At 39.0% G+C, this 12,742-nt stretch overlaps 1 protein-coding gene across 8 annotated transcripts in view; it reads left to right on the top strand.

Moving 5' to 3' along the window:
* Window positions 1-12,742, top strand: part of magi1b (membrane associated guanylate kinase, WW and PDZ domain containing 1b) — a 452,840-nt gene that overhangs the window by 364,107 nt on the left and 75,991 nt on the right. For 7 of the 8 annotated variants that reach the window (XM_072582486.1, XM_072582485.1, XM_072582492.1 and 4 more), the window contains 3 exons: window positions 1,235-1,439; window positions 7,664-7,746; window positions 9,415-9,450. In XM_072582486.1, the coding sequence (XP_072438587.1) occupies window positions 1,235-1,439; window positions 7,664-7,746; window positions 9,415-9,450 (324 nt within the window). The remainder of the gene's footprint in view (window positions 1-1,234; window positions 1,440-7,663; window positions 7,747-9,414; window positions 9,451-12,742) is intronic. The other variant, XM_072582487.1, reaches the window with a different exon arrangement.

The following is a 12,742-nucleotide window of genomic DNA, read 5'->3' as shown; positions in this document are numbered from 1 at the left end:
AGATTCTTTTATGAATTAACTTCAGACTCCTGATTTGTTTAATAAGCTAAATTTTACTGTTAGCGAGTGGCAAACTTACAGATTGTGCCATTGATCTTGACAAAAGACTCTGTACATGATCTGGACATCTCAAAGGCATGGACTTTACTTCACCTGATGTCACTTAATTTCCAGTCTCCAAGTCAGGGAGGTATTTCCAGGTGCCCAGCAACATTGATCTCATCAAGCAGGATAGGCAACAGACTATACATTGAAATATTCTCAAAGACACTGAAGCAGGAAGTAAAATCCATTGAGTCCTTTTGCTTTAATTTTTAAAGATGTTTTATGAATAGAACAATAAATGAATGGAACACATAAGTATTGCAATAAAGTAGAAGCTAAAACGCCATAAGGAAAAATATTTTACCATAATGGAAAAAAAATGATATTCAACAAATATAGAATTGCTCTTTCAGGTCCGATGAAACTGTTTAGCAATAATTATGCAATAATTATGTCAAAAGAAACCCACATGTGAAAAGGTGTGACTTGGTTAAGGATTTTTTATAACAAAACGAACAGTATAATAGGAAAACTCTAGTCAGTTCAGTTATTTCCAATCAGTTAAAATCGAGAGAAACCTCAACAGTATGGTCTCTGGAAAAACAGGAAATCATTGACAGTCAATTCTGCAATTCCCCATTTACCTGTGCAAATTCAAGAAGTTGCTGTCAACTCAGTGAAGTAATGCCAGTGCACGTTGATGGCATTGCAATTGCAGCTACATCAAAATCCAGAACCATGCATTTAAGTGATTATACAGTCATCAATATGTTTGTTAACTGACTTGAGTGGAAATGGAAAAATGTTGAGTAAGTTCAATGATGATGACTTTGTTCATAGACATCATTTTGGATTAGATTAGATTAGATTCCCTACAGTGTGGATACAGGCCCTTCAGCCCAACCAGTTCACACTGACCCTCCGAAGAGTAACCCATCCAGACCTATTTCCCTCTGACTAGTGCACCTAGCACTATGGGCAATTTAGCATGGTCAATTCACCTGACCTGCACATCTTTGGATTATGCAGTCTTTTTACTGCTTTATATTTGAACATGAAGCATTTACTGCCTTTCGGTCTGCTAAATTTTTATGTGCTCAGGCACCTTACCTTCAACTATTTTAGAGTTCGAAATTAAACAGTTAGAATGTGTTTTCTATTCTGACATTAATATTCGGCTTGTTTTTAGATTCCAGTGAGCAAGACGAACAAAACACTCACGCCCCCAAAGAAGAGGCACCTCAATATAACAACTTCAGTAGCTCCAATATCCAGAGTGCAGAGCTGCCTCAGCAACCAATACAGAGCTCTAGTCTCACAACAGACAACCTTGGTCCTTTGCCTGACAACTTGGAAATGGCGTTTACTGAAAATGGGGAAGTCTACTTTATTGAGTGAGTTTAGTTTTTTATTGAAACTTTGTTTAGTATTTTAAAACTCAGTGGGCTATAAAGCTTTGGAGAATTATAAATTTTATTCATTGAAGGTTGGTACTTCTTTGGTGACTTGGGGAGGAATTAAGTACCTTGGCCTTGGTCATAAAATGATATATCAATTGTCATAGTTTTGATATGTTGCTTTGGAAAAATGTTGGCATAAGAACGTTTGTATTTCAAAGATTGTGGACAGCCTTACAGTTTGAGAAACTTGAAAGTGATGATGTACCAAAATTCACATCTTCTTATTCCTTGATGGAGGGCTGACACCTTGAAATTAAACACCTGAGCAACAACAACTTGGATTTATAAATTGTCTTTAATATGGTAGATTGCTTCCAAGTGGACAGGATTTACATGTACTTGAAAAGGTAAGGACTGATTAGGGATAGTCAGAATGGCTTTTTGATTCGGAAATCAAAACTTGATTGAGTTTTTGAAGAAGTAACAAAGAGGATTGATGAGGGCAGAGCGGTAGATGTGATCTATATGGAGTTTGATAAGGCATTCAACAAGGACACTGTATAGCAAAGGTTAGATCTCATGGAATACAGTGAGAACTAGCCATTTGAATACAGAACTAGCTCAAAGGTACAAGACAGACAGTAGTGGAGGGTTGATCTTCAGACTGGAGGCCTGTGACCAGTGGAGTGCCACAAGGATCCACTGCTTTTCGTCATTTATAAATGATTTGGATGTGAACATTGGAGGTATAGTCAGTAAGTTTGCAGATCATACCAAAATTGGAGATGTAGTAGATGGCGAAGGTTACCTCAGAGTACAATGGGATCTTCGTCAGATGGACCAATGGGCTGAGGAATGTCAGATGGAGTTTAATTTAAATAAATGCAAGGTACTGCATTTTGGACGAGCAATTCAGAGCAGGACTTGTAGACTTAATGGTAAGGTTGTGGGGAGTGTTGCTGAACAAAGCAGCCTTGGAGTGCAGGTTCATAGTTCCTTGAAAGTGGAGTCGCAGGTATCTAGAATAGTGAAGAAGGTGTTTGGTATGCTTTCCTTTATCAGTCAGAGCATTGGTTATAGGGCTTGGGAGGTCATGTTGAGGCTGTATAGGACATTGCTTCGGCCACAATTGGAATATTGCGTGCAATTCTGGTCTCCTTCCTATCAGAAGGATGTTGTGAAACTTTGATTTGATTTGATTAGATTAGATTACTTACAGTGTGGAAACAGGCCCTTTAGCCCAACAAGTCCACATTGACTCTCCAAAGAGCAACCCACCCAGACCCATTCCCCTACATTTACCCCTTTACCTAACACTACGGGCAATTTAGCATAGCCAATCCACCTAACCTGGAAATTTTTGGACTGTGAAAGGAAACCGGAGCACCCGGAGGAAACCCACGCAGACACGGGGAGAATGTGCAAACTCCACACAGTCAGTCGCCTGAGGGGGGAATTTAACCCGGGTCTCTGGCGCTGTGAGGCAGTAGTGCTAACCAATGTGCCACTGTGCCACCCATAAAAGGTTTCAGAAAAGATTTACAAGGATGTTGCCAGGGTTGGAGGACTTGGCTAAAGGGAGAAGTTGAATAAGCTAGGGCTGTTTTCGCTGGGGCTTCAGAGGCTGAGGGATGACCTTATAGAGGTTTATAAAATCATGAGGGATACAGATAGGATAAATAGAAAAGGTCTTTTCCATGGGGTGGGGGAATCCAGACCTAGAGGACACAGGTTTAGGGTGAGAGGGGAAAGATACAAAAGGGACGTAAGAGGGCAATGTTTTCACGCAGAGGGTGGTGCGTGTATGGAATGAGCTGCTAGAGGAAGTGGTGGAGGCTAGTACAATTACAGCATTCAAAAGGCATCTGGATGGGTATATGAAAAGGAAAGATATAGCGGGATATGGGCCAATTACTGGCAATGGGACCTAAATTAGGTTAGGATATCTGGTTGGTATGGACGAGTTGGTCTGATGGGTCTGTTTCTATGCTGTACGTCTCTATCACTCTATGACTATGACGAAGTGCTTCACAACAATATTATGAGAAAAAAAGTATTCTATAATCCTATGAAAATTTGATAGTGGAGGTATTAGGAAGGTGATAAAAAGTCTAGTCAAAGAATTTTTATTTTAATAAACATCATGAAATAGAGAGAAGTTTACAGTAAGAAGGCACATCTTCCTGTGATGAGAGCAAAGGAAATTAGAATGCAAGCGCCAGAATTGGAAAAATGCAAAATTCTTAGAAGGCGGGATAAGTTGGCAGAGCTCAAGAAAAGTAAATCATGTCAGGATTTGAGCAAAGTTTAAAATAGTTAATCCTTTTGCTAGACGGTGAGCCATTGTAGGATGGCAAGCACAGGAGGAATTTATGGATAATGCACAGTGTAGGATTGTCTTAAGGGTGGAAAAATAAAAAGTTTAAATAAATGATGGGCCATCATTATTGACTGCTAAATTTGATACAAATGTCTTGTGAAATCAACTTAAGTTGCAGCGAAATTCTCTTCACATTCTGTTTTACTAATTTGTACGAACAAAAAACACATATTCAGATTGGTGTCACTCTTATCTTATTGCTTAAACTGGATGGATTCTTAGTTTTTCCACTGTTTCAGCCATTATTATTTCAGTTAGTTCACACTGTCTTCACTTGAAATGAAACTGAACAAGTTTGACTCGGTGACAGTCTTGGTTCTGAACCTGGAGACTGTTGGTTCACAAGAAGATAAGACATGCAGGAGAAAAATCCTACCACCCATAGAGCCTGCTCTGCCATTCAGTATGATTACAACTAATCTCAAGCTTCAACTTCACATTCTGATCTGCTCTTCCTGTCACTTGATTCCCTGATAGACCAATGATCTTCTTATCTCAGCCTTAAATATATCCAATGGAGCATTAGCAATCCTCTGGAGTAGAGGACTCCAAAGAACTACAACTTTTTGAGTGAAGAAATTTCTCATCTCACTCCTAAATGATTGACTCTTTATTTGAAAAATGTATGTCTTGATTTAGATTCCCCTGCCAGGGAAACAAAATTGCACTATCTATTCTGTCCAGCCCTTTCATAATCTTAAATTATTCAATTAGATCAACTCTCATTCTTCTAAACTGCAGAGAATATAGACGCAATTTACTCAGCTTATCATCATCAACAAACAACACTCTCACCAGACGGCCAACCTAGTGAACCTCCACTGTACTGGCTCCAGTGCAAGTATGGAAACCAAAATTGTGTGCAGTGTTCCAGTTGTAGTTTCACCAAAGTCCGGTACAATCATAACAATAATCATTTATTCCTGTACGTCAGCTCCCTTGTACCAATACGCCAGTTTCTTTCCTATTTGCTTGTCATACCTAGAGACTTTGATTCCTTCTCTCAGTACACCCACATTTTTGTGACTATCACCCGTCAAATATTTCATGCCCTTCCACATAGATTGTGATGACACCACCCTCTGACTCAACACCACCCACCTCTTTTATTATCTCTCCCTTTAAATAATCAGACTATTTGTCAAAAATCCAACATTTAATAAGAGGAATTCTCTTCGAAATAAAAGATTGGAAAAGTAAACAGTTGTCTTCAATCCTGCCACATTCACTACTTTTTGGCACCGACTACATCCCTCATCCTGGTATCTTCCTGAGATTAAACTAGACAATTTGCATCTTTATCTCAGCAGTTGCCCCTGAGCTAAGCTTCTGACAAGACATTCACATAATTTTTCTCTTAAGCTACTGTTAACGTTGGTTAGATTCTTGTCTCCTTGAACTCATTTTGCTTTTCTGTTGTAAACTACCATCTGTCTTCTCTCTCCCGCTCTATTTGGCTTCTTTTAAAATCTGCTGTAATTCTTTTCAAAGTGTTTCTTATTCTTTCTGCAGCAGTAATTCAAAACAAACCCCCTGCTTTCTTCACCTTAGAAGAATAATATGTTACTAACACTCTGAGGGAACAAAAACAAAATGACCGAATTTACCAAATGAGCATCAAGAAATTACCAACAACTGTCCATGTTTTGAAACTTTAATACGAAGAACTAATGCAAATTAATCATGAATTCTTCAAACAAAAAGGTGAACTTTATTTTAAATAGTTGATACAATAAAGAAACTATCAAGTGGTTTCTCTAGCATGTAAGGCATGGTGACAGAAGTCCATAGTGTGCTGTTCTGTGGAACAGGTCCTTCAGCCCAACATGTCTGTGCTGACCTTGACCTTGATACAATTCTAATCCCAGCTGCCTCACATGATCCATGCCTTCTATTCCTTGTTTGTTCATGTGCCTGTCTAAATGCCCCTTAAACTTTGCTATAGTATCTGCTACTACCAACTCCCCTGAAAGCACATTCCAGGCACCTGCTATCCACCGTGTAAAAACATTTTCCTCTCACATCACCTTTAAACTTGCCCCTCACCTTAAACCTATACCAGCTATTATTTGACATTTTCATCTTGGGAAAGAGAATCCAACTTTCCACCCTATCCTTGCCAGTCATAGTTTTATATATTTCTATCAGCTCACCCACCCCGCAATCTCCAATGCTTTAGCAAAAGTAATCCAAGTTTGTTCAACCTCTTGTTTTAGCCAATACACTCCAAATCATCCAACGTTCTGGTAAACCTCATCTGCACGCTCACCAAAGCCTCTATATCCTTCCTATAATGCAACAACCAGAACTGCACATAGTACTACAAATGTGGTCTGACCAATGTCTTACACAGTTATAACATGTTATGCCAACTTTTATACTCGATGCATTGACTGCTAAAGGCAGGCATGCCTTATGCCACCACTACCACCTTATCTACTTCATGCAGGTTAGTTCAGGAGCTCCATACAACAACAGCTTTCATCTCTGAGTTTTACAGGCACGATTACCAACAGCACAGCACCCTTTTGCAACCCTCTCTCCCTCAGGTAATACCTATCTTAATGGTGTGTCAGTCTGGTGTTCTTTTTCAACCAACCAGTAAATAACAAGCTGGCCAGTTCAGGGAAAGGAACTAGCTATTTAAAGCCTCTGACTATTCAGACAGCTCTCCACATTTTAGACATTTTTAGCCAGCACCCCAGAGCTTCTGTCTTCATTTCAGTTAAACAAAATAAATTGATATCTTCCTGAAAATGATTTAATTTTCATCATGATACATCTGTGTTCCTCTTTCCCTCTGTCTGTATTCTGTTTGAGCTTGCATCAAGCCCTTCACGCTCCAGCTCAGCTGTTTGCACCCCGCTTTTGTGTCTGCATGTCTTAAATCATGTGGCACAGATATAATTATTTCTGACCTTTCATTCTTGGTACTTCTCCTAGGTCAAGAGTTGGTGTTGCTTCTAGGTCAAACTTGCCAGCTCCTGGAGACCAGTATTTCCTATTCCCAAGCAAATCAAAGTGATCTCTTTACAATTGATGCAAACTGTCAAAGGTTATTTTCAAACATTCGTAAAAACAATTATGATCCACAGATCTTTTGGAAAAAAATGTTTCTTTCCTTAATGTATTGTTTCCAGGTCAAAACTTACCATACGTGTCAGTGCATCAAAAAAGTTGTATTACAAGTGTTTATATGTTTCCATAGGACTTATACAATTGTGCAATCATGGCAAATTCAGTTAACTGACCTGAGATTAAACATGCTCTTTAAATAGTAGAGCTTGACTGAAAGCTACTCTTAGAGGATTAGATTAGATTCCCTACAGTTCGGAAACAGGCCCTTCGGCCCAACCAGTCCACTTGATCCTCTGAAGAGTAACCCACCCAGACCCATTTCCGTCTGACTAATACACCTAGCACTACGGGCAATTTAGCACAGCCAATTCACCTAACCTGCACATCTTTGGACTGTGGGAGGAAACCAGAGCACCCAGAGGAAACCCACGCAGACACAGGGAGAATGTGCAAACTCCACACAGTCACCTGAGACTAGGATCGAATCTGGGACCCTGGTGCTGAGGCAGCAGTGCTAACCACCGAGCCACTGTTACTTAAAATTATTTTATCTCTTTATACTGTAGAATTTATATTATGATATAAAACTTTACTATTGTATTCTGCATTCTTTGGATTCACCCAGTTTAAAAAGATGAATAAATTGTTTTAAAAAATAATAATCAGCAGGAGTTGCTGACACAGGTCTTGATACTTTAAAGCTCTTGAGGGATTTTGAGTTATGTGTGTGCATACTTAAATATATTTTGATGTTTTGTAGCCACAATACTAAGACTACATCATGGCTTGATCCAAGGTGCCTGAGCAAGCAGCCAAAACCACTCGAAGAATGTGAAGATGATGGTCAGTGAAATGTGATCATTCTAGAATCATTGGTCAGAAAAATGTACATGTTGCAATAAAACGTAGTTGATTCCTGATAGACAGCATGTTTCAATTTTTTTCTCTCTCTCCAGTAATGGACTCAATTAACTGCTCTATATAATCAGTTACTTCACTTAAATAATTATACAATGTCACTTCAAGTTACATATTTTAATGATGAAGTGGATTGTGTACCTTTAGTTTAAAAGTTTGTTTTCTAGTCCAAGTGTTTAATTGCAATGTTCATCTCTGCTGCTATTCAGAAAGATATCTTGGCAATACCAACCCACTAGGAGAAAATGAGGACTGCTGGAGATCAGAGCTGAAAATGTGTTGCTGGAAAAGCGCAGCAGGTCAGGCAGCATCCAAGGAGCAGGAGAATCGACGTTTCGGGCATGAGCCTTCCTGAAGAAGGGCTTATACCTGAAATGTCGATTCTCCTGCTCCTTGGATGCTGCCTGATCTGCTGCACTTTTCCACTACCAACCCACTTATCACTTTTAAAACCAGTCAGTGTTCTCAGAAAATAGATGGGAATATTCTGGAAACTTACTTACCTACTGTAACACAAATAATTTGGAACTTTATCAATCTTCGATCATTACTGACCTAATCAAAGTGACATTTTAAAAATCTCTATTTATTGAAACTATTGACTGTAGTTGCATGTAAGCCTTTGCTCAGATGATAGAACTCTTGACTGTGAATGAGAAGATTGTTGGTTCATGTCCTGTTATCAAAACTCTAGGCTGGCACCCAAACTGAGGGAATATTGTGCGCCAGAGATGTATTCTTTTGTTTGAGAAATTAAACAGAGGGCCCGACTACCTTCCCACATCTATGTAAAATACCCCATAACATTATTCTGAAGAACAATCTCCATAGTTTTCTGGCTGATATTTAACACTCAGTTACTTATCACAGCAACATTATCTGGCCATTACCACTTGCTGCCATGTTTCCTACACTTCAATAGTGACTACAGTTCAAAAATACTTCATTGTCTTTAAAGCTGTTTGTGACATCCTCAGGTCATGACGTATGCTATGTAAATGTAAGTAAATGAATTCCTGACTTTTGAGTGACTTTAATGACTGAAAATAAAACAGCATGAAATAATATATGTATATCATCTAGGTCATATTCTTCAGCATTTTCTCTTGGAATTTGTTTCTTGGATTATGTCTGTACTTTGCAGTTATTTTAAAGCTGCAGTATTTTATTGCTCTTTCCATTTGGTAACTTGCCCTTATTTGCGAGGTTTACCTTGGTTTTGCAAGTTTTTTTGTATTTGCTTACATAAGCTAAAAACAAAATTGTGGTATAACATTTTCTTCAAATGATTGAAAGAATAGTATAATAAAAAATAGTGTTTTTGTCATGTTATGTGGCTATTTCTTAAGTATCTCGAGCTGGGCAACCAGAAATGGACATAGCAATTTAATGGTGTAGTGTGCTGAATGTTTCTTCAGGAAATCTGGGATTTATGGATTGTTTTTGTGTTTCCCTGTTTATTTTCTTAATTGCCTGGGTGGAACTATTGCTGTTGGGGATGGGGTCTTTGCTTGTTGGTTTCACTTTGATTTTAGCTAAATTCTTTTCTGTTACTTTCTTCTGTCCTTGCTGGGTGCATTTGCCTTGGAGAAGAAGGGGTACACACAGAGGAACTGGACAGTGAAATAGGTAACTCGCCGTACAGCATGATGTGTAGTAATTCAAATTTCAACAAACATTCACACGTTCTTAAGCTTTCTCTATTTTAAGTACTGTTGTGATGAAAACAATTCAGTCCTGCAATTACTTGACTCATGGTTTGAACATAATTGAAGCTCTGTGCTTAATGCAGAGCAATTACAGAATGTAATTTTAGACCTTTCTGTAATCGATGGATATTGCAAGTTGTATTGTGTTGGATCAATGTGTGGTTACTGTGGTTGATGAGATCACTCTAAGGGTATGACATAAAAATGTCTCAAAGTAAAAGGCCAGCATCAACAGTGAATGATCTTTGGGTTTGAATAATGTTTGTATATATATATGTGTGTGTGTGCCAGAAAGTATGTTCAATATCAAATGTTCTTAGTCAGATTATTTGCCACTAGGCCAAAACAAAACACTCAAGAAAAAAAAATATTGAATCTTGGAACTTGCCAATAAGTCAAGCAGCATCTGTGAAGAGAGAAACAGCATTAGCATTTCAGCTTCACAACAATCCATCAGAACTGGAAAATGTTAAAACTGATCAAGGTTAAGCAGAATAGAGGCAAGGAAATGGGAAAGGGGACGAAAGAGCAAAAGAGATGTGAGAGAGATTAAAAGGCTGGTGGATGTTGGAAGGCAAAAGGAGATGATAGTAGATGAGCCAAAAGATGAGTGTAGATGTGCACATGGCAAGAACAGAGTAATTACAGACTCTAGACTTAATCATTAAGCATTTGTATAGAAGAACTGTGTATGCAGAAAGTTATTTTCAGTTGTGACAGAGTTGTTGCTTTCATGAATTCTTAATCTGCAAATATGGCTTTCACAAATAAATGATAGAATATTTTCAAGCACATTTGAAGTGCCCCCTTCCTTCAACCAATGGTAATTTCTTTCAGTCTCAAGTTGTCGCAGATTGCTGGTGCTTACTTCATAAGCTCTACAGTGTTGTTGCATTCAGCAAAGGGTGTACCAAGCTGAGTTGAGAAGTTCATTACCATCTAAATTATAAAAACCTTCAACAAGCTGCTGTTCAGACAAATGTTTCACTCCAGGCAATGTAGTACAGTAATTAATGAGATGAAAAACATTGAGTGCTGCAGCTTAAAAGCAAAATCTTATGAATATTTAGAGAAAAGGATCCCTTTTCTGTTTCTGCAATAATGTGTTGAAATGGATATACAAATTATTCTTTCTATTTCTGTTTTATTTAACACTATTGGGTGCAGCACATTTACATCCATTATATTTTTTTGTCTCAAGTATGTCCATAGGTGGCAATGCATCAAGTGTAAGTCTTTAAACCTCCCAGCTTTCCAAAATATTTTGGTGAAGTCCACAATGATTAAAATCTTTTTTCCCATGCTTCATATAAAAGACAGAATTTTACTGTCGCCCATTATCACCTTTGCAGGCAAAGGGCTTGTACAATTCCACAAGTGACCTTCCCACAGCCTTCTTGCTTGTCTTCAAACTTGTCCACAGTTCATGCTGATCAAGCCTCTGGTAGGAAGGGTGGGGATGGGAAGTATCTATCGCTGTTCCTCTCTTCCATATTGGACATAGTCCCTGCCTCAGCCAATTGCATTCCTACCACATCCTTTCTCCACACATGGCCTTGCCATTGTGACTGCCACCTCCCTCTTCCCTTACTTCCGGGCTTTTACTCAACTCCCACAACACCTACGCTGATTGCAGTGGCACTGTCAGCCCCAGCAGTTTGCCCTAATCCTGATAGCGCTGGTGGGACAACAGAACTGGCACGTCTATCGGATAACCAGTTAGCCGTCAGGAGATGGGGACAGAAGTTTTTCCTCTGTCCAGTTCACGCTTCTCAGAATGTTAAATGGCTGCAGGGCATGACATTGGTGGGAACGAATTCCCTGCTGACTCTCCAGCAGGAAACACCACCATCTTGCCTCCAAACAGATTCTAATTGAATCTCTTGTTCCATGCAAGAGCCAAGAGAGAAAGTGATTCACTCATGAAAAGAAAATCAGCCCTTAATTAAAAATAAAATAACCTTTAAACAGCAAATACAATAAATTGCTGACTCTATTCTTATATTATAGCATGATTCTAAATGGTGGTTCCCCTCTGTTAATCTGAAGACATGTAGCTCTAAGTGGTTGAAAAGGTAAAGGGCAAAGAATAGATATTCATAGAAGCTATGTTCTGAGCTTGCTTCAGGTAAAATAGACATTGACCAGGAGTTTTAATATATACCCATAAAGCAGCAATAATTTGGGAGTTTGGAACTGGAAATACTTCCATTTCTAAAATCTGATTTGTGGCAATCTATATATAAATATATACTGCTAAAAGTATGGCTTTAACTTGAGTAATTCTTTAAAACTGATAATTATAAGAAAGTTATATATTTAAAGACAGTTTAAATAGTTTAATGCATTTTAACTAGTAAGGTATCCAGCGATTTTTGCAGCATCTGTTTAGTGCTGTTTAGTGTCTAAATAATCTAAGTAATCTAAATAAGCATAGCTTTTAGCTCTTCAGTTTAATGCACATTTTAATGTATTAAGGTAATTAGCATAGTCCATGAGGAACCTGAGGAACCTCTTCACATCAAGAGAAATTGCTGGAAAAGTATAGCAGCATCCGTGGAGAGAAATCAGAGTTAATGTTTCAGGTCGAATGACCCTCCCTCAGAACAGTTCTGAGGAAGGGTCACTCGGTCTGAAACATCAATTCTGATTTCTCTCCACAGATGCTACCAGACCTGCTGAACTTTTCCAGTATATGTTTTAGTTTCTGATTTACAATGTCTGCAGTCCCTTCGTTTTTTTATGTGTTCACATCAAGTAGGGGCACAAAAAGAGACAGTCTGACTTAAACCACTTCAGTAAGAACTTTCACTCTTGGCATTGTTCTGTCTTCCTCTCTGCCTGGCTTGCTGTGTTCTTCCAAGCTCCTGCTTGTCATCAGACACCTTCCTCCCCTTTCTTGATCTCTTCATTTCCATCTCCGGTGACAGTCGCCAGACAGACATTTACTATAAGTGGGCGGCACGGTGGCACAGTGGTTAGCACTGCTGCCTCACAGCGCCAGAGACCCGGGTTCAGTTCCCGCCTCAGGCGACTGACTGTGTGGAGTTTGCACGTTCTCCCCGTGTCTGCGTGGGTTTCCTCCGGGTGCTCCGGTTTCCTCCCACAGTCCAAAGTCAGGTGAATTGGCAATGCTAAATTGCCCGTAGTGTTAGGTAAGGGGTATTTCTAGATGTAGGTGTAGGGGTATGGGTGGGTTACGCTTCGGTGGG

The sequence above is a fragment of the Chiloscyllium punctatum genome, chromosome 12, assembly GCF_047496795.1.
Source record: "Chiloscyllium punctatum isolate Juve2018m chromosome 12, sChiPun1.3, whole genome shotgun sequence".
Lineage (NCBI taxonomy): Eukaryota > Metazoa > Chordata > Chondrichthyes > Orectolobiformes > Hemiscylliidae > Chiloscyllium > Chiloscyllium punctatum.
The sequence above is the reverse complement of the archived record's forward strand: the minus strand, read 5'-3'. Positions and strand labels throughout refer to the sequence as shown.